General features: G+C 53.3%; 1 protein-coding gene across 1 annotated transcript in view; it reads left to right on the forward strand.

The window, feature by feature from the left end:
* Positions 1 to 27,161, forward strand: part of Dpp6 (dipeptidyl peptidase like 6) — a 600,350-nt gene that overhangs the window by 444,423 nt on the left and 128,766 nt on the right. The window contains exon 7 of the mRNA XM_026406182.2: positions 940 to 1,021. Within this exon, the coding sequence (XP_026261967.1) occupies positions 940 to 1,021 (82 nt within the window). The remainder of the gene's footprint in view (positions 1 to 939; positions 1,022 to 27,161) is intronic.

Raw genomic sequence — 27,161 nt, forward strand, 5'->3', positions numbered from 1 at the left:
GCCCCTTCCTCACCTGCTTCACCCTCCTTGCCTCATCCTTTGTTCACACAACCCCTAACACCCACCATCCTCTTTTCTCAAAGACCATTCCACCACTGTCTCTGGGGATGAATGAGCGCAGTCACAGCCCCAGCTTCGGCTTAGGAAACACAACGTCAAGGTAGAGCGCCCACTGCGCGCCTGCCGGTGCAGCGGGAGCAGGTGCCACTCCTCCCACGTCATCCAGAGCAAAGGCAGAAGTCGTCTTTTCCGCACGTTGAAGGCAGCAGTCGATAGAAAAAGCACCGAGATGCTGAATACTTGCGATGTTACTAGGGATTGTCTGGTTTTTTAAAATTTCTCGTAACCTGCATTCATCATGACCTTGAGGGACAGGGAGACTCTGTGGTCGTGGCATTTTGCGTATCAGTGAATGAAGACTGAGACATTTTAGTGACGTTTGATAGGGCAAAACCTTCCGGTCCCCCTTCTCTCCCCTGCCTCTGTCCCCCCCTTCCTCTCTGAGGGTCCCACCCAGAACGCCCCGTCCTGAGACACGGTTTTTAGACAGCCAGAACGACCTGGAATCGTGCTTAGGAAGGACGGCTGTCAGGAGGGCCCGAGGCGACAGTGTGGCTGGGAGCGACACGCAGGGCTGTGTGTGTCCGGGCTTGGCCTTGACGTCCTGGGTCTTTTAAAAACTGGTCTGCAGACCTCTGCATGTTTTCTCTGGGTGGATATTTAGGTTTGGGTTGAAGGAGGGTGACCTGTCACCGCCCTCTAAATGTGTGCAGTGCAGCTCCTCGGGACGTGGGCCAGACGTGGCATCTGGACGCCGAGGAAGCTCCTGGAGTCAGCGCCTCGGGAGGGGAGGAGGAGGAGCTGGAGGGTGAAAGCCAAGGCATCGTCCACTCCTGGTTCCCACTGTTTGTCTGTGTTTCTGTCTGTCTGTGTCTCCAGAGATCCTCAGAGTCTGGACCCTCCGGAGGTGAGCAACGCCAAGCTTCAGTACGCAGGATGGGGTCCCAAAGGCCAGCAGCTGGTAAGAGTCGCGAGCAGCCGCACGTTTGATCCTGACGGGGTGTTCCAGGGCGAGCGGATGAGTGCACGTGGCTGGCGTGGGAGTGAGTGTGCGGGTCCAGCTGGGCTGGGTGCACAGGCCGTGTCCGTGTGGGCGGCAGACTCACAGAACTGGACTGGCCTCTCTCCTGGTTCCCTGGATCCCTTCAGCGGAGCCCACCTTACCTGAACCTGGAGGCTCCGCAGGGTGGCCTCCTGAGGAGGAGGCAGTGAAATGTCAGGATCCTGGAGTCGTCGGGCATCCTCTTGTTCTCTTCTCCCGTGGAGAAGCCCCCAGCCCCTCAGCCCCCGGCCCCTCGGCTTCACATCCTGGATCCCCACTCATCCTGGCAAAGCTGGTGCTGCAGAGTCTGCAGCTGGTAGCACGGTGGTGGAAAGGCCCAGCAGTGCTGTGAGCAGGGTCCAGGCCTGGACGCTGTCCCCCACAGCCCCTGGGCCACTGGCTGGGCTGCAGCCGACAGTGAGCAGCCTCTGATCAGGCAAGGGATGTGATGGCTGGACCCCCCCTCACCGACTCTCACACCACTGCACAGGGGCCCCTCGGCCCACAGGACAGGCCACTGGGCTGACTCAAGTTGGCAGTGTCATTCTTAAAGCTCTTGAATCTCTAAAAAGGACATCAGAACACAATGGGTGCTGACTTCTCTGCAGAGCCTCCCCACCCCCTGAGCCCCGCACACGCTGCCAGGCAGCCGGGTCCGGGGTCCCTCTGCTCCCACTGTTTGTCCCAGACGCTGCCCGTGGCGTGTAGACAGCCCGGTCCTCTGCTGGGCACTGCCCTCTTCACCTTGGTCCTCTGGCGTGCCGGGACTGGTGCCTGTGCTGTTTTTGGAGGTAAAGAATGAAAGCATGGACAGACAGACTGGCCCATCAGTTAACATCTTGCCTAAACCACGAAGCCTGAAGGAATCCCAGAGAGGTAAGTAGGACTGAGGACAGACGCCAGGACGGCCCTAATGGTGCGGGAAGTCCCCTTCCTTCACTCCTCGGAGACCCGTGTCACTGAGTACCAAGTGCTGATGTTGGGCCGAGTGCCGAGGCGCTAGCTGGCTGGCGGAGGTGTTGAGTTTTAGACTTACCTGGCCTTTGGGGTTTTAGGAGGCATCCTGTGCTGCATCTAAGAGGCAGCGGGATGTGTTCCAGGAGTGTCCGTGCGCTGAGCAGGGGCCTGTGGCCAGGAGTCCAGGCCTTGCAGCCTGAAGGCTCCCCCCACAGCCGTCCCCCGTGTTGTCCTGACACACACCAGACAGGACGGCAGGAGTCAGGGGGCATGGCTGTGCCCCAGCAAATCCTGTCACGCAGGGCCGGAGGACCTGGGTGGCTGGTCCACTGACTGACCCTGGCCTTGGATCTTGTCCTCTGTGGGGCCTCCCCGACTGGGAAGGCCTGACCCCAGGGCCACGGCCCTGGTGACAGGGACACTGAGCCTGCTCCGTCTGCAGATGAAACCTGTGATCGAGAGCAGGCCTCCCCACTCTGGTCTCCAGAGTGACGGCCAGCCTCAAATCCCTGGTGGCCGCTCTGTTTTGGAAAGTCAGTGTTGCTCCCCAAGTCGATCTGCTCTCATGGTGATGAGCCAGGCCTGAGTGGGTGACTCTCCTCAGGGAGCAGACAGCTCAGCTGCAGTCACAGTCCCCAGGGACTTTCAGAGGCCACAGCCTCCTCGTGCTGAGTGAGTGACTTCAGCCTTTGGCCCCGCCCTGTGAGTCCCAGGAGCCGGCTCAGGGCCCGCCCTTCTGGTGCCTCTGCGCAGTGCCCGGGAGGCTCCTACCCCCAGGTGAGCTTGCCCAGCCCTCAGGTTGGGCCACGGGTGGGAGGCCTCCTGAGGGGCCGTGCCTGCCGGAGGACGGGAGGAGCAGGGCGCAGGGGCCTCACGGGGCAGTCGGCCTCTGGCCCATGCGGGTCTGTGGTGGCAGTTGTTCTCGCTGGTGACCAGATGGCCACTCCCTCGGCTTGCTGGAGGCCCAGGAGGTGACGCTGTCCTCGGAGCCTGGAGAGGAGAATGGATGTGGCAGGTTACACAGTGCAGATGAGAAACAGCTGCCGAGTGTCTGCCCGGTGTCTGCCCCGCGCCCTCCGCCCTCAGCCGCCAGGCGTGGGCACAAGGCCCGACGTGCAGAACAGCTTCAGAGGCGTTCTGCACGCTGCGTCTCCCTTCCTTGTCTCCTCTTTGTGCGCCTGTGTGAGCTGGGGACCCAGGTGCCTTGGCCTGGGCCTTGGCCTCGCGGAGTCCTGCCTCCCATGAGTGACTTCATGTGGCCGTCCTGCTCCCTGCGTCACGACTCCGTCCTCTGGCATAGAAACAGTGCTTCATGCCCTGGCTTCTCTTCTGCTGGAGACGGTTAACGGGACAGACCAACCTGGAGGGCGGGCAGTGGAGAAAGCCCCTGGGCCTCGGCAGCCCATGAGCGAGGCCCGTGCGGGTCTGTGGTGGCACTGTTCAGGGGAACAGATGTGAGCTTGCCGCATGGTATTATTTACCCTTTGGAAATGAGAATGATGGACAATTTTGCAGAGAAGGCCACACGGCACAGACAGCATTAGGCACTCAAGGCCGGGCTCCTCCAGAACACGCGGACCTCAGAGGCAGGCAGAACGGCCACCGGATGCTGATGAACGAGCAGCTTTGGGAAGCACACTTAATAAGTCCTTTGGGGAAATTCAACAGCTCAGAAAGTGAAAAATGAAGAGCAAGGGGAGGAGGTACCCAGGAACCTGCCATCTCCCGAGGAGCAGGAGGCCCATGGCAGCTGTGGTGGGGTGAGCGAGGGAAGCCACCTGCGTATGATCTCCCCGGGCATGAAAGGCCACCATGATGTCCTGAGACAGGAAGAGACAGTTAAGCATTGTTTAGCCAGACCAGAGGCTGCAGGCCAGACATCAGGAAGAACTGCCTTGCTGATACGGCAGTTAGACCTGGAACAGTCTTCCAGGGAGATCATGGGTCCCGGGAGCTGGGAGTCCGCATTGAAACCCTGTGTCTCTAAATGGTTAAGATGGCGCTGTCCTGGGGTCTGAGCAGGGCACCCTGGATGCCCACGTGTTCCCAGCACCCAGAGCTCTCTGGAATGTCACGGCGATGGCCAGCAGCAGGGCCAGCTAAGGTGAAGCCCCGAAGGCCGTCCCTGGAGTAACCTGTGTGTCTCGCCTTCTCCCGCCTGTCTGTTCCCTGCTTTGAACACTCGCACCTCTGGAGACAGGTGGCTGCACTTCCTGCCCTTGGCCTGGCTCTCTCAGGGCCACCCTCAGAGTGGCCCTAGCCCTTCCACCCATCATCTTCATGCGCTCTGAAGCTGGTGTGGCCCATCTGCCGTGGGCCCTGGGCGGTGGGACCTGGCCGTGTGTGATGCTCTCCTTTTTAACCAAGACCTCGGGCCTGGGGGGGCACCACAGTCCAGGCTGCCATGAAGCACAGACAGAGGGTCCCGTGGGCAGCACCCCCGCATCTGCACTCAGCCCGGGCAGCCTGTGCGGTCAGCAGCTTCCTGTGGCAGCCACCAGGGGGCCGAGAAGCGGGACCAGCCCTGCCCCCTGGGCAGCCTTCCCCCGGGCACCAATGCTCAGACAGATCTGCATTGGGGACAGCGCGGCAGGGAGCGTCGTACTAAGGTTGACAAATCTGGCAAGGGGGAGAGAGCTCTGTTTCCAGCGAGAGGAGAGTATTTAGTGAAATGTCCTGTGCCTGCCGAGGACCAGACTCGAGGGACGTCCATTAATGACTTATAAAGGCCTCTGATCGATTTGGGTTAATTTGGTATTCATTGTAAAAACATTCGTCACGGGCCCTGAAGTCCATGACAGTAGCCAGGAAATTAATATCCAGGGATGGAAATCGCCCCACGTGTCCCCAGATAATGGATGGAGACAGTTCGGTGAGTGATTTACTAGCCCTACCAAGGGCCCTTCAGAAGCAGCACGACGTGTTCTGCCGCAGGGCTCTGCGGGGCCGAATCAGCTTCACGTCCCTGCACTCCAGTAAATAAGCCGCGTTTTTGGTAATTAACCTGAAGGATGGGGTCGCATAGCAGCGACCGGATGATCAGTTAAAGAACTGGGAGTCAGGAAATGGCTGCAGAAGCTCCTTCCTGCTGCCCACCATCTCTCTGAAGATGCAGGGATTCAGAAGACAAAAGCTGAGTCGTGACCGTGGTCATGGAAAACGGCATGGAGGCTCATGGGGGTTTGAAAAGACAGCTACCGTACAACCAGCAGGCCCACTCCTGGGCACGTATCCAAGGAAATAAAATCGATGCTTCGAAGACACATCTACACCTCCGTGTTCACTGTAGCACAATACAAAACAGCCAGGAAACGGGATCCCCCGAGTGTGCACCAGTGGACACGTGGATAAAGAAATCGTGCGCCCCACACACAGTGGAATACTGTTCATCCGTGAAAAGGAACGAAAGCCCGTCATTTGTGACAACATGGATGGGACCAGAAGACAGGGTTTTAAGTGAGATCAGCCAGGCACAGAGAGACAAGAACTGCGCAGCCTCACTCCCAGGGAGAAGCGGGATGCTGTCTCCAGAGGTGGAAGTCAGAGAAGCTGAGAGTGGGATGCTGTCTCCAGAGGCTGGGAGGGAAGGGAAGAGGGACGGGGACAAGGTGGTCCGCAGTCTCGTCTTAATGAGACCCCAGGAGTAAGGCTGGTGGGCACTGAGCGACGGTGAGGCACTGGACACACCAATGAAGCCAGGAGAAAGGATCCGGCATAGATTCACCACAAGGAAATGACCAGGGTTCCAGGAGACAGATTCGCTCACCCCAATTTGAACACGGCACAATACACACATCAAAACCTCACAAGGTGCCCCACCTGCAGGTACAGGTGTGTGCATCCATTAAAAATAAATTTCAAAAAATGCCCCTTCAAAAATATGGCTAGGAGGACTAGAAGAACATGGCACGCATGCCTTCTGTTAAATGATACAAGGGTCCGAGATAAACTGCGGGGTGTGCGTTTGTGGGTGGGAAAGGACTGGACTCCTGTATTCATCAAAATAATTATTTCGCTGGTCAGGCTGTGGGCATTTCCCTGTGTCTAAAAGTTCTTGGATGCAGCAACATTGTATTTCCATTTAAAATTGAAAGGAGTGGAAAATTTATTGGCAGATATGAGATGGAGGACATCACTCGGTCAGCCCCTGCTCGGTCGCTTCTTGGGGAAGATGCTCATGAAGGACCAGCACCCACCTTCAGGGTCTTTCATGGCACGGTCCCAGGCTCTTCCCAGCTCAGCTACAGACCCTTGAGGGCTTTTCTGGAACTCAGTCTTTTCTCATTAATATAATTTATTCTTTGTACCGGGGATTGAGCTCGGGGCACTTGACTACTGAGCCACATCCCCAGCCCTAGTTTGGATTTTATTTAGACACAGGGTCTCACCAAGTCACTTGGCATCTTGCTGTTGCTGGGGCTGGTTCTGAACTCGCGATCCTCCTGCCTCAGCCTCCCAAGCCTCTGGGACTTAAGGTGTGCTCCACCATGCCCAGCTCATAGAATTTTTAATTAACAAATCCTAGTTAATTTGTACTTATGAGGTACAAGGTGATATATATTTAAAAATAACTAAGATTTATTTCAAACATCTTAACTCAGAAAAAAAAAAGTGATAATGGAACTCACCATTAAGCCTGAGCGAAATTAAGGAAAAGTATTTTGGGGCTGGAAACAGAGCCTGCCTGGCTGCCCACCAGGTCTGTGAGGGTCAGTCTCTCCTTTCCCTTGCCAGAGCTCCCTAAATGAGATTGCCACCAAAGCAGAGGATTATTTCTTATGAGGAATCAGATTTAGAAGGGAGCCCGACATCAGCCTCACAATATTGGGTTAGAGAATTCCAGGATGATCTATCAAAGCGAGTTCATAAGCAGGACTGGGTTCTGCATTAAGGAGGAGTGCATTTACTGATAGGCTCTTGAGCCAGCGTAGCAAGGCAGCTATACATCAACATAGCCCTGCACATGTCTGGGCAGGGAGAGCCAGGGTGGCCTCTGCAGCCACAGAGGAAGCAGGCCTGGACATTTAGAAGTTTCCAGGGTTAGAGGTGGGCAGGCAGCTCTGCTGTCTGCTGCTCTTTCTCCTGGGTGCACATAACGGACCTTTGTAGATTATGGAATTCTCCCATTTGGGGGGAGGGAACACCTTCAAAATAATTCCTGCAAAGTTTCACAATTGGCAAGAATCAGCCTCAAGGCTCTGTCTCCTCTGCTGTGCAGAATGACCGTGCCTTTTTGTTCACGAAAGTGCTGAAGTGTTGTGGGCCCCACTTACTGTAGCAGTTAATCTTACGCTTCTTTGTTTTATTATTCAAATCGTTTGCTTTTGAATAACTTTATTTCCCAGACTGAATGTAAGCTGTTCAAGGACAAAGAGTGTTTCTCATGATGTTTTTATCTTCCATGGCCCATTGCTCAGTATTGAGCAGAATATGGGTTCTCAACAAATACTTGTTAAATGAATGATATCCAGGAGGAAAAGTAAAATTAAATGTCAGATTTATGGATGTAATGTTCAAAATCCATGGAAATTGGAAAAACTTGATGTCCTAACCTAAAAGATTTAAGATGGAACAACTTGTTGGGGGCGGGGGGGGGGGGTTGATTAAGTCAGCTGTTCAGATGGAGCAACTCGAGGTTCTTGAGCCAGACATTTTTCCCTAAAGTGTTTGCTGTGCTACAAAAGGTCTTAAAGATGTGAATTCTCACTCTCCACACTGTTGAGAGTGGGCTGAGCTGAGCAGAACGATAGGGTCAGAAGCCCCTGGCTTGCCATGGGAGTGCAGGGTGAAGGGCCTGTGTGGTCCCAGGCACCACGGGAGACGTGGTTCTTAATGTCACAGGGACGAGCCAGACCTCATGGGCTACTGTTCATATGCACCCTCCAGCCTGGAACTGAGACTGACCCTCCTGAAGTCCCCTCAGAGGTGAGGTCTGGTCCCCTAGGACTGAGGTGGGGCTGGGCACCAGGAGCCCAGGGACCCTGCTCTGCACTCACCTTGGAGTGTCACTGGCATGGGTGTCTGCAGTCACCAGGACTCTGTGACCTCTTTAATAAACTTGGGAGCTTCTCAACAACTCCAGTGTTGTAACAAAACAAAGTCCATGTGAGATTGTTTTGAGTAGGAAGGGCTATAACAAAGACGTGTTTTACACAAGAGCACCATGGTTCAAAGCATCCCGGCAAAGCTCCCTTCTCACATCAGCCGGCAGTGTCAGCCGAGCTGCCGTCTGCACAAGTCCTGGCCAATTCATGCATTCTACCCAAAGTTCAGTTCAGGATATTACAAAACTGGTTTGTTTTCTTTTTCTTCTAACCCTGGGTGAGGAGTCAGTGTCTGTATCCATCCATGATTTATGCAATATCAACCATTTTAGTGTAATTTTCTCCCATCAAGCCATAAGCAATCACATATACTGAAGTGAAAGCCTGTTGCAGCAGAAGCACTGGATTCCAGACAGAGGGTCCCACTGGGTGGCTGTATAGGTCAGGACAAATAACCAATAACTGCCACCCTTGATTCAGGTCTTGCAGTGTCTAGCCTTCTTGCTGGGAATCTTGTACTGGATATTGCCTCTTTTGCTCATATTATCTCCATTTAGCAGTAAGAAAACACAAGTTCAGTTAATGGTTGGATTCGACCAAGGTCATGTGGTGATGGTATTGTAACTGACCCTTCCCTCTGCACCAGACTCTAATCTGAGTTCAGTGTCCAGAATGGCTTGTCTCAAGTCTCTAGGAAAGGTCTTTTAAATGCCCTGCAAAGTCCAAGTGTTATTATGACAGTGAATGCTGCTGTCTGTATTGAAGACCACCCACAAGAACATTTTCTTTGACAGTACACAGAGGCAGTGTCTCCTGATGCAGCTTCTGGGATGTTAGCCTAATGCCCTTGTCTTTCTCCATACTGAGCATTCTAAAACTGAGTGGTACTCTAACCTAACCAGTATTGTCACCAGAAATCTTTGCAGGGCCCATAAAAGAGCTGCTACAGCCCCCAAGCAGACACTAAACCCCAAATGGAGTGAAGTGTCCCTCCTTGAAGCACTCCTCCTCTGGAAGGCTGGACTGTCAATCCAGGACAGTCAATCATGTGAGGGATGAGCAGGATCATTTTAGAGAATGGTTGAACAAATACAGCTGTGTGTCTCCTTCCCAGGGAGTGACCTAGACATTTTCCAAAGTTTTCTATGTTTTACTGGGGTTTGTTTATTTTAGATGTATTTTTATATATTAATGAAGTATTTTATAAGTAAAGGTTCTCAAACTGAGCCCTCATATGCCCTTTACTCAGCATGAAATATTGAACATTTCCAAGCCCTGCAGAGCTCTGAGCCCCATCCCAGCCACATTCCCTCCTCCATGTGATGGAGTCTCTTTTTGCTTCTCTGACAGTTTATAAAAATAGCTTCACCATGTATTTGTGAATCCCTAGGCAATATCGCGTTCATACTTTTAACTTCATAGCAGCTATTAAGGCATGGCGTAGGCACTCCCGCCACTCTGTTTTGCACTGAGTCTGTGTATGGTCTTCACGGGTGCTGACGCACAGAGCTGTGGTTCATCATGTTCACACTGCGTGGTGCACCTGTACACTCATGTGTCATCACCAAGTGGTGGTCCCTTTGCCATGTCTCAGAATGTGTGTATCCAGTCTTGTGTCTGTGGATATGCAAGTTGTGTCTGGTTTTCATTTTAAATCTTTCTACAGTGTTGCTGTATGCATTTTGCTCCTGTTCCCCAGTACACCCGAGCAAGAATCTATGTAGCTTTTACTGTGCATGTAATTGACTGCTAAGGAATTGAACGTCTTTTCATAGATACAGTTCCTCTAAGTGTTACATCTTTGTGTGTGTGGGGGGGGGGGTGCTGGGGACTGAGCTATATCCCCAGCCCTAGGTGTTACATCGTCTGTAAATCACCTGCTCATGTCTTTTAATGTATCTTGGTGTTGGGGGGGGGGCTGTCATTTTTTATTGATGTGATCCTTTCTCCAGTTCTTTTTCAGTGATGCCATTTCTAATATTTTTTTCTGATTTTACAGCTTCTTTTTCACTTTAATATGAATATAATTTGGTTGTAAAATATATTAATTTCAATGAAATTTATCATTTATGGTTTGAATTTTTATATCTTCTTAAAGAAACTTCTTCCCACCCTGAGGACTTAAAAATATTATTTTATATTACCTTACAATATTTTTGTAATTTCATCTTTCACAATTATGTCTTTACTCTACCAGAAATTGATTTTGGAATAGGCATGAAGCATATTTAATATTAATTTTCTATAGATATTACCACACATCTCAGAACTAGTTATTGGAAAAGTCTCCCTGTGTTCATCGATCCTTGGAGCTGCTTCTGCCGTTTATTAAATGTTTGGGGGGTGGGTTTGGTTCCAGACTCTCCATTGTGTCCCCCTGATCTTTTGTCTGTGGAAGTAATTAAACATTCTTAACCATTGTAGCTGCATGAGAGTCCCCCAAACACACAGTGCTTGAGAGTGCTTTGGCTGTCTTTGGTTGTGTGTGTGTGTGTGTGTGTGCGTGTGTGTGTGTGTGTGTGCGTGCGCGCGCGCGCGCAAACAGCTTGGAATAAGTTTGTTTGGTTCTTTTGTAAAACTTTTGGGAAATGAATATAAATTTCATTAGATTTATACACAAATTGAAGGAGAATTTTATAAGTTTTGATATTGAACTGCCTAGTATGTAGCATTATTCTCAATTTGTTTACTTAAAAAAAAAGGTCTTTCACTAAGGTTTTGTAAATTTGTCTGTGTTGCTTGCAAATCTTTTGCTTGAATTTATTTTTAGATATTGTTGTATTCAGCTTTTTGTCACTGTGACCAAAGGCCTGACAAGAAAAATGTAGAAGAGGAAAAGTTTGTTATGGACTATGGTTTCAGAGGTTCAGTCTATGTTTAGCCAACTCCTTTGGCCAGGGCCCAAGTGAGGCAGGACATCATGGCAGAAGGGTGTGGTGGAGGAGAGCAGCTCAGGACATGGCACCAGGAAGGAGAGACAGAGCTTTTCTTATCAGGGACAAAACATAAACCCCAAAGGCACACTCCCAGTGACCCCCTCTAAGCCACCCCGACCTTCCTGTAGTTAACACCCAGTTAATCCATTCAAGTGGATTAACCCATTCAAGTGGATTAACCGTTGATCAGGTTGCAGCTATGATAATCTAGTATTTTCAGCTCTGAAGATCCTTGCATTGTGTCATAAATGATCTTTGAGGGACACCTCATATTTAAACCCTAACATTCCCTCCTGGCTCCAAAAAGCTCAGGCCAACATGCAAAATACATGTAGTCCATATCCAAGAGTCCTCAGAGTCTCAACAGTTCCAGCATTATCCAAGAGTTCAACTCCAAAATCCCATCTGAGAGTCAAGGCAAACTAATGCATGTTTTCCCCTATAAAAATCAAAAGCAAGTCATATATATACAATATATAAAGACACAGTAAACATTTCCATTCCACAAGGGAGAAACAAAGGCATAGAAAGAAGGGATGGGATCAAAGTAAGACAAAATTCAGTTGGTAAACAAGTCCTGGGGCACACGGTATCATGATGTTCTTTCCAAAGGGCTTGTGTAGCTTTCCCGAGGCCTTGCTAGTCACAGCCCGTGGCTCTGTCTTGGCTTGTCTCTGCACAATCCTGCACCTTTCCTTGGGAGTCCAGTTCCACAGAACTGGAAGCTCTCGATCGTGGGGTCTCTACTGCAGCTTCCTACTCCCTTCACACATCACCCTCTCAGATGCAGCCCACAGAGACACGGATCCTGCGGCACGTTTCCTGAACTCCCACGCCTTCCTTTGAAATCTTGGTAGAGGCCTCATCACCCCCTAATTCCAGCATGCCGCCATCCTGCAGAACCAGCTCTACCTGGTTGATGCCAAGGTCTGCCGCCATCTTGAACAGCCGCCAAGGTTCCTGAGACGATGGCTGCAGCAGCCTCTGAGTGCCTGGGTGGCCGGTCACCGTGAAACAACTTCCTAGCCCCCCCTGTACCCCCGTGGTCTCTTATTGAAGGAATTTACTTTTGTACCCTTGAGCCTGAGATGAGTGTGGTTGCCAGTTCCGGGGATGATCTCAAGCTGTCTCTCCTATTGGCTCTTGGTAAAGTATTTGGCATTTCTTTAGTGACTATAATCTCTGTAAAACCACACATTCCTTAGCCCCAGTTTTACTTGCACTTTTCTGATCAAGCTCCAAGTTTTTCAAATCTTTCAAATCTTTCTGCTTCTGATTATCACAGCAAACTTGGCTAAATGTTGCCAGAAATGCCCATGCCACCACCTGAATGTTGTACTGCCTTGACATTTCCTCTGCCACATCAAATATTCCATCACCTTTAAAATCAGACTCACTTGGTGGCTGATGACTGTAATCCCAGCGGCTCTGGAGGCTTAAGCAGGAGGATCAAAAGTTCAAAGCCAGACACAGCAACAGCAAGACACTAAGCAACTCAGTGAGACCCTGTCTTTAAATAAAATACAAAATAAAGCTGGGCATGTGGCTCAGTGGTGCCCCTGAGTTCAATCCCTGGTACCTGAAAACAAAAACAAACAAACAAACAAAAAATCTGTTTATAAAATCAACCTTACAGAAAGTCTCAGGACTTGGAGAAAATATAGACATTGTCTATACCAGAACATAACATTTGGCCTCTGGTCCAATTCCAATAGAGTCCTCCTGTTCTGAAACCTCATGAGCCCAGTCTTTACTGTCCACAGTCCTATCATCATTCTGGTCTTTTGAGTTCCCACTAGAATTACTCCTCAAGTTCTCTTATAAAATTCTAAAGTTTTCCCAGCTTACATCTCTAATGTAAACCAACACCAAAGGCTTCTGAACCACATGATCAGGTTACTCACAGCAATGGCCCCATGTCTCAGTTCCAATTTCTGTGTTACTCTGCTATTCATCAATGTAACCAAAGACCTGACAAGAAAAATGTAGGAGGGGGAAAGTTTATTTTGGTCCATTGTCTCAAAGATTCAGTCCATGGTCAGCCAATCCCATAGCTCTAGGCCTGAAGTGAGGCAGAACATCAAGGCAGAGTGCATGGTAGAAGAAATCAGCTCAGGACGAGGCAGCAAGGAAGCAGAGAGATCTCCAATCACCAAGGACAGAATGTCTACCCCAAAGGCTCAACCCAGTGACCTACTTCCTCCAGCCACGGCCTACCTGCCCTCAGTAACCCTCCACTAACCCACTGATTAGGTAGCAACCCTTCTACTCATTTGCCCTCTGAAATTCTTGCATTGTCTCTCACATGAGCTTTTGGGGGCGCCTTATATCTAAATCATAACTGGTATTTTGTTTAGATAAATGTGGCACCATTGTATATACTTCATTTTTAAAATATGGTTTTTCTAACTTATGTTCTAGTTAATAGAATTGCATTTGTTATTTTATATTTATTTTGTACCTAGCAGCCTTGCTAAACTCATTCAATTCCAATAATCTGTGATTTTTTTTTTTTACATACATACTAGGTATGTAGACTATCACATCCTCTCCAAATAATGACGAGTTTATTTCTTCCTTTTTCATCCTCTGCCTGGGCTGCTTCCTCTTTCCTTCTCCAAGACCAAACTATATTAAATAAAATGCAACAGTAGGATCCAGTCCTCATGGTGATTCTGATCATGAAAGAAATGCTTTCAGGTGTTTACCAAGTACTGTGAAGCAGGTTGATTCTTCAGATTCCTTAGTTGGTCCTAGACAGGATATCTCTATTTCTGATTGTATGAATTTTGTTTGTTTGTTTCTTCTTATTTTTGTTGCTCTTGTGGTTTGTATTCTATTTTTCTTTATTTTGAATGGATTTTGAATTTTATGAAGTGTGTTTTTACATCTATTTGGATAATCGTGGCTTTTCTCTTTAATCTGTTAGTGAGGCACGCTGTCAACCAATGCAGAACCAGCCTTACTTACCCAGGACAGAATCCATCTGGGTGTGATACATTTTCTTTCTTGTATAGATATTTCTAGATTTCAAACTAATATATTCTTTGGGATTTTTGCATCTGTGTTCATCAGTGAAGTTAGTCTAGTGTTGTGTTAAATTATGTTATTTTTCTTAAATCACTTTATTGAAATGGCTTTTAAGCAGGTATAAACACAAACTAGATATGAACTTATATAACTAAAAGCCAAGTACAATTTATCAGTAAATCCAGAAAAGCCACAGTGATGTAGTTTATAGTGCTGAGCTCACAGCAGCCCCCTGGGGTCGACCCTGATCTGGGGCCGACTGCTCCTGCTCACTTCCTGTCCTACCACACACCCTGGTGGTTTGGCTCCCAGCTCTTCACCTCGTGATGCCGCTCACAGCCCTCTTCTGCGGGCCCACCCACCCCGTCTCGTGGTCGTTCTTGCCCTGAACACTGCAGGGGATTTCCTCGTGGCCTTGCTCAGAAGGAGGACGTCCTTGGCAACTTGGGCTCCCTTCTATTATTTCCTCTTTGGCCCACAATAATGAAAGACGTGCCCTTTGGCACCAGGGGCTTGTCAACACCAGCTCAGGCAGATGATCGACCCAGATGACGAGTGGTCACCTGTGATGCAGGACACCTGGTGTAAGTTTTAGGCTTCTTGTCAAAGTGCACGTGTGAGGCTTTCCCGAGGCCTGCGTCCCAGGACTCCCACAGTGTTCACGTGGTCTGAGAAACATCGCCCAGAACTCGTTTTGGTTTTCTTTCCCAGAGGGACCCTAGCCCGAGTCTGCCTTTGAGCACATGCTAGCCTCCCATTTGGAGCTGGAGGTGAGAGTGGAACTGGAGGTGAGGGGTAAGGCGGCTTTCAGGAAAGGCCCTCCCGCCCAGGTGTCATGCAGCAGATGGCAGAGCAGACAGCAGAGTCTGCTCTCTGAGCGTCACTGCTTCCATCAAGGGCTGGGGAGAGAGGGAGCCATGGCCCTGGGGGAGGGAGGGGAGAGACCCTCCACCATCTTGAGGGGAACATGTGGCCAGGTCTTTCCCTCCTGCCACCCACGCAGGCCCTAGGCATGCCAACAGGAGGCCCCAGTCATCCCCTTCTACGGCTGCTTTATTCTCATTGGAGCCAGACTTTGATGAAGTATCAAGAGAGGGGGACAAACAAACACCCTGGTGGTTTGGCTCCAAGCTCTTCACCCCGTGATGCCGCTCACAGCCCTCTTCTGCGGGCCCACCCACCCTGCCTTGGGTGCCAACTGCCCTGAGTGTCTGCGGGCTCTCCCCTCCTACCTGGTTGACCCTGAATAGTTTAAGCAAAACAAGTAAAACCTAGGACATTCTTCAGGTTTCCTTGGTGGAAAAGGTTTCTTTCCCAGGACCACCTGTGGTAGTGATTTTCAAGTGTTTTGATGAAACTCCAACAATTTTATGAGATGGTTCTTGTCCACACACTACATGAGCAGAATTCCTTAATGTCACAGAACAAGAGGATGGACATTTGCACCGTCAGTGATGGGGATTTAGGAATTACAGGCCGAGGGTCCCAGAAGACTGAAGGCCAGAGGAAGGAAAAGACTCCATTTTCAATTCTCTTTCTAACTTTGGATTACAGGCAAGGAGAAAGCCCTTGGCATCTCCTGATACATACTGATTTCACTTTTCAACAATGAGAAAGTAAACAGACACAGAACCTTAATCATGCTTCGACTGAATTAGTAATAATGCTTTGGGTTGTTTTGATTTTTTTCATATTTATTTTATGCTTACTGCTGCTAAGAATATTGGTGTTCCCTGCAGTGATGATACCAAAATTCACTTATCTATAAAACCTCTTTACGTAAAAAGGAAATTGAAAAAATAAATACTTGCAACAGTGTCACTGAAACATTGAAGCAAGTGGTGCCCGTGGCTGTTGGTCAACCCGACTTTAGGGAGGAACACAGCATTGAGGACCAGTTTGGGCGGATTGGAACCCAACCCTGACTCCCAACCTCAGTCTCCTCACCCATAAATGGGCTGCCAAGACCTGCCAGGCAGGCTGCTTTAGGTTCTGTGATCTCACCCACAGGCAGCGTCTCTTCCACAGCAGATGGAGTGCCCTCTTGGCCTCGGGTCCTGGGGAAGAAATCTAATATTATCTTGGATCTGCACCAAAGACGTAATGATTTTTGCTCAAGTGATGAAAAATTTACCAAGTGAAGAAGCATGAACTTCCAAGCAGACCATTAGCCATTTTGACCTTGAACCTTCTGAGTCCAAACCCTCATCCATAAAATAAAGATGATGGAGAGAACCATTCTGCACGATTGTCGGGGGCGTGTAAGGTGGTGTGTACGATGGACCCACCCAGGAGTGATCACAGAGGGGCGGAGAAGGCAGTCGGTGAACTGTGGCTACTTGACAGTCCACGTTGGGGGACTTCCAGGACTTGCCACCCGCAGATGGTGGCAGCTTTGTCTTTTGAACAGTGTCCTCGTGTGTATCAAACAGCTTTCAGTGTCTGGACGGAAACCCTTCAAGAAATGTTTGGGGCCAAGAGACAACAAGACCTTGAGGGGCATTTCTCCAGAGCTTTGGGAGTTTGGGCTTCTCAATGTTAACTTTGTGATTCAGTGTGGCGCCCAAGTCTCAGTGGACACACCCTCACTTTGTTAGTTAAAAGTTCAGGGCAGCAGAAGCCCTTTCTCCTTGTGATGCTTTTTAAAATAGTTCTTTCTTGGGTTTATCTACCGATAACCACACTCTAGGCTATTATGGGTCTTCTTACGGATTCTCAGGTGGAGGCCTGGCACCCTGCTGGCCTGTTTAGAAGGCACCAGCCTCTGATGGGTGTGAGCTGAGGTGCGGCTGTGGGCCTGCTGTGGCTGCAGCTTGTGCTGGTTTCCATGAGGGAGGGCAAGCGCTTGAGTGGCCCTGGAGGGGGGCCCTTTGCAGTCAGCATTCCATGAAACTCCTCCAAGTCACATTTTCATAATGCCAAGTGATATTATGTAGCTTGGATGTCTCCTGATATTTTAAGGAGTTTGAAATTTTGCTTTATTAATTAACATTTTCATTTTGCTTAAATTCTGGAGTGCACTGATTTTCCACAAGTGCTAATTAGCGAGCTCAGAGCTGAAGGCTGGCTGCATATTAAAACATTTCATCACACGCTCCCTGCTGCGCTCAGAGATGTCCTCATTCAGCCTCGCCAGCCTTGCAGATGGTGGGAGCCCCTGGCTGGTTCTGCTCACAGGCTTGGGGCCTGCTAGGACCAGGATGAGTCCCGGTTCCAACAGGCTCCTCATTTTCAAGGAGCTATAACCACATCTGTCTTTCAGCACACTCTATTCCTGGTGCCAACACCAGCGTGTGACATGAGACCATCAGAGCACCCAGGACTATACCTTCTGCCCACAGCCGCGGCACAAGTTCCTGCCGTGTGGCGTGTCCAGGCGTGTGACCCTATCAGTCGAGAAGGCCCTGGAAGTATCCATCCAAGCCCCAGTGTCACAGGGACAGTGTACATACACAGGGAAGGTCTGTGTACCTGTGTCCATTTGGGCTTCTGTGACAGAATACCAGAGACTGAGTGGTTCACAGAGAACAGAAACTTATTTCTATTCAGTCTGGAGGCAGAAAGTCAGAGACCACGCTAAGAAGATTTGATGGACACCACAGAGGGCCTGGGGACCCTGTTCCTGCCCTTTCCTCAGTGTCCTCTAAGGGAAAGGGAGGCCAGGAGCTCTCTGGGCCTCCTTCCCACACTTGAGGACGCACCTGCCTGACCCCATCATTGCCCTGAGGTCCCACCTCCTCACACCATCACCTTGGGATCAAGGGGCACATGTGGTCCGTAACACCATACAGGAACATGGGGAATCTGGGGTTTATATGCATCATTTTCATATTGACCATCAGGAGTTTCCAATCCTTGATAAAGTATGAAGATCAGCTCTGATCCCTCAAGGCCCAGCAGGGCACCTCTGTCATTTAGACACCTCAGCTGACCTGGGGTTGCCAACCCTCCCTGGACGGAGGGGTCCCCAGGACGTTCCTGTTAATGCCAGCAAGTCCAGGGCAAGCTGAGGGCTGTTTGCCCCACGGAGAACTCCCTGGGTGTGGAGGCTCCTCCCCCCAGCCCACCAGAGTCAGCCCCCACCCCCGCTCTCCACGTACACGTAGGCACACACCTGCAGAACACGCAGGCACACACACAGTCCCTGTGAGTCCATCTGGTGATTCATTCACCTGTCCCCCACTTACTCCGGGTGTGCATACAAAGTGAGATTTGCCACCTTGGACAGAACTTCAGAATAGCTTTGTATTTAAAATAGGCCCTGGGTCTGCGGCCAGCCAGAGCATTTGCAGAGGCATTTGAAGGAGCACGGGAGTAGAATGGCTTCACCTGGAGGGAGACCTGGGAGGCTGCGGGGGAGCATGTGGCTCGGTCCTAGACCCTCTGTGGGAGCGCGGCAGTGGAGGAGCAGGTGGGCTGGCGAGGCCGGCCTCCCGCAGGGCCCAGTGAGCTGAACTCAGGTAGCTGCCCTGGTGGGCGCTGCAGGACGGGGACTGAGAGCTCAAAGGAGCCAGACCCGTGCCATGAGCCCCTCCACTGGCCCAGAGCCCTGCTGGGGGTTACACAAGCTAAGGAAAGAGTGAAGGCCCCACCGTGGCCCCAAGGAGATGACACTTGACAAGAGTATGGCTGCAACACAAGCTGAGAGTTCTCAGAGTTTCAGAAACCAAAGTCTACGGCCTGTTTAGGAGAAAGAGGAATTGTGCAGTCACCACTGTGGTTCAGAGGGGCTAAGAGAGCTCTGCAGCACGTGGTGACCTGGCCTTGGGGGCGTGGAGAACTTGAGAGGCAGACACTGCAGGGGGTGGCAGGGGTGGGCCTGTGGGTGGCAGGTGTGGGCCTGTGGAGGTGGCAGACAGGGGCTCTTCTGGACCCAGCAGGATGAGCTCTGTGGAAGCTATGTTTGCTGCAGGTGGCAGGTATGTGGGCCTGTTCAGGTGGTTCAGGTGGCAGGCGTGGGCTCTGTAGGTTGCAGGTGTGGGCCTGTGGAGGTGGCAGGTGTGGACATGTGGAGGTGGCAGGTGTGGACTCTGTAGATGGCAGGTGTGGGCCTGTGGAGGTGGCAGGTGTGGGCCTGTGGAGGTGGCAGGTGTGGGCCTGTGGAGGTGGCAGGTGTGGCCCGTGGAGGTGGCAGGTGTGGCCCGTGGAGGTGGCAGGTGTGGGCCTGTGGAGGTGGCAGGTGTGGGCCTGTGGAGGTGGCAGGTGTGGCCCGTGGAGGTGGCAGGTGTGGGCCTGTGGAGGTGGCAGGTGTGGGCCTGTGGAGGTGGCAGGTGTGGCCTGTGGAGGTGGCAGGTGTGGCCCGTGGAGGTGGCAGGCAGAGGCTCTTCTGGACCCGGCAGGGTGAGCTCTGTGGGTGGCAGCTGTCCACACTGTGGACGACAGGTGGGGGATCTGAAGAGTCGAGGGCTGCTGAGGAGGAGGGAGTGTCAGGCCCTCGGGCAGCTGGGTGGACAGACCCCAGGGGCCACAACGCAGCTTTGACCTGTCTCCTGTAACTGGTCTGGAATTCAGTGACTCATCTGAAAATGGTTCCTACAGACACAGAAATGGGGAGGCCAGAGACCTGGGCTGGACCGGGGCCAGTGTGGGTCATCTGCAGGTTTCTTTACTGAGCAAACACTCCATTCAGATGCCCTGTGAACCCTGGGACTCTGTGACCCTGTGACCTTCCATAGTGCCAGCACAGAGTGTCCATGCAGGGCACCAAAGGGCCACTCGCAATCCAGGCCCAGTCTCGCAGCAGGAGAGCAGGCCACACGGCTTGGCCCTGGGTATCAGCTTTTTGTCACTGTGACCAAAATACCCAAAAAGAATCACTTGGCTTCGGAGTCTCCGTCCATGGTCAGCCGGCTCCATGGCTCCGGGCCCTAGGTGAGCCGCACGCCATGGTGGATGGTGTGGCAGAGGACAGCAGCTCAGTCCACGGCAGCCTGGGATCAGGGAGAAGAGCTAGTGACAGACGTGATCCCCAAGGACTCACCCCGAGGCCCTCCTTCCTCCAACCACACTCACCAGCCTACAGCCACCTCCAGTTCATCCACTCAGACATTAACGCACCAGGTGGTCACAGTCTCCCAGTCCACTCATCCCACCTCTGGGCATGCCTGCGGGGCCAAGGGGCTGTTCAGGGGCAGCTCGTGTCTGCAGCCTGAGGACACCAGGAGTCGTCCTAGCAAGAGGACCTCCTGCTCTGTCCTGTGGCTCTGGCTCCTGGCTCTGGAATGAGTGTCTCAGTAGTTGGCACCCTGGGGCTACAGAGGACGGGGGCTGCGACCGGGAGAGGGAAGGGAAGAAGGCTAGGACCCGGGACCAGAACCTGGACCCCCGGTCTCGTTGATGCCCATGTTGTGGGAGGTGACTCCGGGGCTTCCTTTCACACACACGTGTACCCCCCCACCACCATGATAAATGTCAGGGTCTCTTTCCAGTGACCTCGACTCTCAGGCAGAGATTTCTTGGGCACCACTGGAGCTGCAGTGCATTACCCAGGGTGGGAGGGCAGCCTGGCCCCAGGCCAAGGGCACATTGTTGGAGCCAGTCTAGAGCCAGCTGGTCCAGACCTGGCCCTGCCACCCACTGGCTCTGCCTCACCGGGCAAGTTCCTGAGCCTCCCTGTGCTTCTCGTCCCTCTGGTATGGGACCTCCTGGGTCACCGGAGGACACAACCAAGTTAGTACAGGACCGCTTTGAATCCAGTTTGCTGGGCCCAGAACCACCTCACTTGAGGAGACCCTGTCTCGGGGGGCAGGCCCCAGGCCTTATCTACTCTCGCCCTCCCTGTGCCCATCATCCACAGTCAAGGCCTGTGTGTCCAGACCTGGTTCTGGAACACGGATGACGTAATTCTAGAACTTCATCAGAAGGAGAAGCCGTCTGCCAGGCACAGTCCCAGCCCCCGCGGGCCCCCACCTGGTCCCACAGCCTCAGCCCTGGGGCTGGCAGGTGGCTCTCCTGGCCCCAGCTTCCTCCTGGGAGCCAAGCTGGGGAAATTCTGAGGTCCGACCAGGGGAGGGCGCGTGGTCCAACCCTGGGGCCAGAGGTTTGCCCTGGGTCTCTGTCTCCCTCTGGAACACACTGTGTTGATTTTCGTATCCATTGCCCATTGGCCCAGGGACTCCTTGACTTCCAAGGTGGGATTGGAAGAAGCTTGCATGGGAAGGGGAGAGGGTCTAGGCAGACACGGACCTCCACCTGTCCCCAGCGATTCCTGTGACCTGGATGGAGCCTGTTCCTGGACAGTGCGGGTGACGCTGTGCAGAGGTCTTTTCCCACCACGTGCACCCCCGGGCCTGCGTGGCGGAGTCCCATCCCAGGTGCTAGTCCTGGCGGCAGGCTCCTTGTAGGGACTTTATCAGTTGTTACATTTGTTCGTCTTTTCATCCATGTAAACACAGAAAATGAAAAAATACAAAAAACAGGAGCGAAGCTTTCTGATAATAGACCCAGGATCTCTAACGACTACTAACATTTTATTATGTTTTCTTTATCATCAAGACCAGGGGCATTTTTATAGCTATGATTAGTTTTTCTGTCCCAACATTTTCACCTACTGTGATATGATTAGCATTTTACACAATTAAACACTTACTGTAAACATGATCTTAATAGTTACATAATATGTCATGGAGTAGATTCGAGAAAAGTTAATTACTATTTCCTCTTGGACAGCTAAGCTGTTTATAACACTCCACATTGTAGCTAGTGCTGTAGAACACTTTGGGGCCTCGAATGCCCTGAAGTGGGATTACAAGTAGAAAACAGTGGGTTTGCTCTGGGTTCTAGACGCCGCCTCCACACTGTGCTCTGTGGGCCTTAGACCCGCCCTGATTGCATCCTCCCCAGGGTCAGGTGAGCAGCACTCATTTTAGGGAAATCTTGCTAATTCTATGACTTAAAAAAAAAAATCTTTGCTAATAGAATTCAGTTGCATCGTTCTTTCAATCAGCATATTTTAGTTATATCCCTTACTTGATTAAATTTACATATATTGAGCAGCAAATGGTTTGTTTTCTATAGATTGTTACCAGTGAGCTCTTCCTCGTGAACTCTTTGGCTTTATCAGTGGTCAATTTCCCTTTAAGGTCTTGGTATATAAACAACAGAAAGAGAAAGAAGAGTGCCCAGCTGCCTCTGGGTACCTTGCAGTTGAACCAGGAGCTAGCCCCAGTCATGTGGCTGCAAATCTCAGAGCACTTGTGTCAAAGTTGGGAGGCTGCCAAGCTTGACGGGTTCTTTCCCTACCTGCCCTGGGGGGAGGTGCTGGTGAGCAGGACCGGAGGCTGGGAAGACACAGAGCCAGCGGAAATAGGAGCTTCAACGACCTGGGATGACCTACAAGTGGACACGGAGCCCGCAGGCTGCAGGAGTCGGCTGCCCGTCAAGTCACCTTGGAGAGTGGTGCAGCTCTATAGTTAGTCACCTTGGGAACACAAGGCAAGGGCTCCAGGGGGCGGGCGGGCGGGCTCTGCCTGAGAAGCGCGTGGGTGCTCGCACACTCAGGCAGGTCTCCGTCACACCTCCTCACGTGCAAGTGACCGGCAGACTCAACTAGGAAACCTGAGTGGCATCCCCTCTGGCCCTGCCCCAGACTGGAGCCAGAGGCCCTTCACACTTGGACGTATGCAGAAAAGCCCAGAAGTGCTCCAAGAGAATATGGATTTTTCTATTACCTTAGGAAGATATTGAAAATCCATTTGCTCCTTTGGAGTCAGGGGCCAACTTCTGGCAAGTCTTGAATTTAATGCAGTATGTAAAGATCTGTGCGGGGAGCAGAGCTCAGATCGCTTTCCACCAGTCAATGAATCTGGCCGTTGTCACCAGGCGTGCGGGAGCCAGGTCACAGGGCGTCTCCTCCAGGTGCGTCCCATAAAACCTGGGGCTTTGCCCACGGCCCAGGCTGCGAGATTGCTGGTTATTTCCAGCTGGCAGAGGTGGCCAGGCTGTGCCGTGTGGGTGGATCACCAGAAGGGGTGGCCGCCCACACGGCTGGCCCTGCTGGGGTTTGACTCAGGGGTCTGGGCAGGACCCGGAATCAGGACTCCTAACAAGGTCCCAGCACTGCTGTCAGGAGCCCCCTTTGAGAACCACTGGGTCCTCGGTATGATCTCCCAGTTATGCCCCTCGTGAGCGTGTGGGCCACAGCTGACCCTGCGGGACACGCCTTCCCTCCTGAGGGACTGGAAGGTGTGAGTTCAGAGCGTGAGCCGTCAGCAGATGTGGTCATGTGGGGAGTCGCTGGCACGTGCTCCGTGAAGTGGGAGCCCCCAGGGCCGGCCAGTCCTGCTGCAGACACACGGGGGCCCAAGGCCAGGGTCCTTGGTCTTAGAGATCAGCTTCCTGGGGAGGCACCCTAAAAGGTTGCAGTGTCAGGGAGCTGGGGCCGAGGTGCTCCACACAGTTCAGAGAACAGTGGGCAGGCGTCCCTCTCAGGAGAGACCACCAGGCAGTGGACCACAGGAGCGCTCAGACCCACCTGGCCTTAGAGCTCTAGCAGCCAAAGAATTGGAGAGAGGGCGGCCTCAGGGTTTGGTCTCTGTCCCTTGAGACCTCCTTCCCTGATTCGGGCTCATTCTAAGGCCACGTTACAAAAGAGGTTTGGGTTACTTCAGCGACGTCTCAGTGAGGTCATCCTGGCATGGCCCTGACTAGCTGCCGTGCAGGGCTGGCACACCACGACCCCAGGACAGGCAAGTGTCCCACGGGAGTCCAAGGTGCAGCCGTTGCCTGTGGCTGTGGTACGTGCTGGTCATTGAGGCCTCTCTGGTCCATCTGTTCTGTCTCTGTCACACCAGTCACCCAGAGATGCAGGGCTGGCTCAGCGGTGGCCAGCCACTCCCCTCACAGCACGATCCTCCTTGATTCCCTGGTGGACGTTCTACACTGGCCAGCGAGGTAGGCATAGCGTGTTCTGCTTCTCTGCCCTCTGTGGTCCACCCAGCCCTCTCCTGTGTCCCTTGTGCTGCCTGATACACACTGGGCTCAGGGCTGCCCTCAGGTCCCAGCCTCCACCAGCTGTACCTCCGGTGCAGGTCCTGCGAGAGCCCCAGGCCTTCCCCTGTGCGGGGCACAGGAGAGTCGAGGGCCGGCTGGGCTTCAGTTTGCAGGGAGGGTGCTGCAGAGGCGGCAGATGGTGGGGAGCTGCTGCAGTGGCCCCAGCGAACACTGTCATTTCACCTGTGGGACACACACCTGCCCGTGCTGCCTGTGTGGAGTGAGGCTCATCTCTGCGGCTGCCCTTGGTGGAAGGCCGTGGACCACCGCACCGCACCGCACCACCTCGAAGCCCTGTTAGACACCCATGTGGCTCTAACGTGCCCCCACCCTCAATTTTTGAAAAAGTTGCATTTTTAAAAATGTGACTCAAGGGTTAATGCTGACACCTGGTGGCGAGATCACACATCCTCAAGGGACAGACAACTAGACAGAAGAGCAGGGAACTTGGGGTATACCCAGGAGCGCTGGCCCTGGCTGAGAGGGCCGTGGAGGTGCTGGCTTGGAGGGTCTCAGGCACAGAAAGGCAGGAGAAGCAGGAGGGTGGCTTCCAGAGGCTGCTTTACAGATGGGGTGTCCATCGAAGCCTGAGGAACGAGCACCGTGCACACGGGGTCAGCTCATCCTGCCCTGGTCTGAGCACCCACCAGGGGCCTCTGCCATCCACATGGTCAGCTACTGTGTCTAAGGTGACCTCTTGATCTCCCCACCCTACCTGCCTCCAGCAGTCCATCCTCCTTCCAGATTGCCAGCTGTCCCTGACACTGCCACGCCCTCACCTGTCCCTGACACCGTCACGCCCTCACCTGTCCCTGACACCGCCACACCCTCACCTGTCCCTGACACCTGCCACACCCTCACCTGTCCCTGACACCTGCCACGCCCTCACCTGTCCCTGACACCTGCCACGCCCTCACCTGTCCCTGACACCGCCACACCCTCACCTGTCCCTGACACCTGCCACACCCTCACCTGTCCCTGACAATGTCACACCCTCACCTGTCCCTGACACCGCCACGCCCTCACCTGTCCCTGACACCGCCACGCCCTCACCTGTCCCTGACAATGTCACACCCTCACCTGTCCCTGACACCGCCACGCCCTCACCTGTCCCTGACACCGCCACACCCTCACCTGTCCCTGACACCTGCCACGCCCTCACCTGTCCCTGACACCTGCCACGCCCTCACCTGTCCCTGACACCGCCACGCCCTCACCTGTCCCTGACACCTGCCACGCCCTCACCTGTCCCTGACACCTGCCACGCCCTCACCTGTCCCTGACACCGCCACGCCCTCACCTGTCCCTGACACCTGCCACGCCCTCACCTGTCCCTGACACCTGCCACGCCCTCACCTGTCCCTGACAATGTCACGCCCTCACCTGTCCCTGACACCGCCACGCCCTCACCTGTCCCTGACACCTGCCACGCCCTCACCTGTCCCTGACACCTGCCACGCCCTCACCTGTCCCTGACACCTGCCACGCCCTCACCTGTCCCTGACACCGCCACACCCTCACCTGTCCCTGACACCTGCCACACCCTCACCTGTCCCTGACAATGTCACACCCTCACCTGTCCCTGACACCGCCACGCCCTCACCTGTCCCTGACACCGCCACGCCCTCACCTGTCCCTGACAATGTCACACCCTCACCTGTCCCTGACACCGCCACGCCCTCACCTGTCCCTGACACCGCCACACCCTCACCTGTCCCTGACACCTGCCACGCCCTCACCTGTCCCTGACACCTGCCACGCCCTCACCTGTCCCTGACACCGCCACGCCCTCACCTGTCCCTGACACCTGCCACGCCCTCACCTGTCCCTGACACCTGCCACGCCCTCACCTGTCCCTGACACCGCCACGCCCTCACCTGTCCCTGACACCTGCCACGCCCTCACCTGTCCCTGACACCTGCCACGCCCTCACCTGTCCCTGACAATGTCACGCCCTCACCTGTCCCTGACACCGCCACGCCCTCACCTGTCCCTGACACCTGCCACGCCCTCACCTGTCCCTGACACCTGCCACGCCCTCACCTGTCCCTGACACCTGCCACGCCCTCACCTGTCCCTGACACTGCCACGCCCTCACCTGTCCCTGACAATGTCACACCCTCACCTGTCCCTGACACCTGCCACGCCCTCACCTGTCCCTGACAATGTCACGCCCTCACCTGTCCCTGACACCGCCACGCCCTCACCTGTCCCTGACACCTGCCACGCCCTCACCTGTCCCTGACACCTGCCACGCCCTCACCTGTCCCTGACACCTGCCACGCCCTCACCTGTCCCTGACACTGCCACGCCCTCACCTGTCCCTGACAATGTCACACCCTCACCTGTCCCTGACACCGCCACGCCCTCACCTGTGTCCACAGCAGTGTGGAGCCCCAGGGAGCCTACATGCCCCTTCACTGCATCCTCATGGTGACACCTGGCCCAGCCAGCCCGCCCCTCGTCTGGACCACCCCGCTGGTGTCCCTCACCCACGTGTCCCCTCTACCTTCTGCTACACGGGGTGGCCCAGCCCCCGCCCTCTCTCTCCCTCATAACAACCAGCAGCCATGACATCGGAGCCCCTCAGAGGCTCTGCATGGCCTCAGACAGAGCCAGAACCACTGCTGTGGCCTCAGGTCGCTGAGGACCGGCCTCCTCGTCACCAGCCTTGTCCCCACACTGCCTGCCTGGGCCCATGGCCACCAGCTGAGAGTGCTTGGGGGCCCTGTTGTCAGACTGTCTTCTCCTAGTTCTTACCAACCTGGAGAACTTCAGAACTTGCCGGACCACTCAGTGGTCACTCTGGTCCCACTGGTTGGTGGGCAGTCCACGAAGGAGGGTCTGCAGGCCAGTTGCCAGCTGCCCCACTGCTTCAGCCACCTGTCCCTGGACATCAGTGCTGCTCTGACTTCAGGCCCCAGGTCGAAGCCGACAGCGGCACAGGGACCCTGAACACGTGCTGCCCGTGCTCAGAGCGCACTTTGAGTTTGAGACGCTGTCTCTGCTTTGAAAGTCATGGCCTTGGAACCTTCAGATTGCATGTGGCTGAGCACCTGAGAGAAGTCCCTCTGGGTGGGCCACCCTGGAAAGGAGGCGTTT

The sequence above is a fragment of the Urocitellus parryii genome, chromosome 3, assembly GCF_045843805.1.
Source record: "Urocitellus parryii isolate mUroPar1 chromosome 3, mUroPar1.hap1, whole genome shotgun sequence".
In the NCBI taxonomy this organism is placed as follows: domain Eukaryota; kingdom Metazoa; phylum Chordata; class Mammalia; order Rodentia; family Sciuridae; genus Urocitellus; species Urocitellus parryii.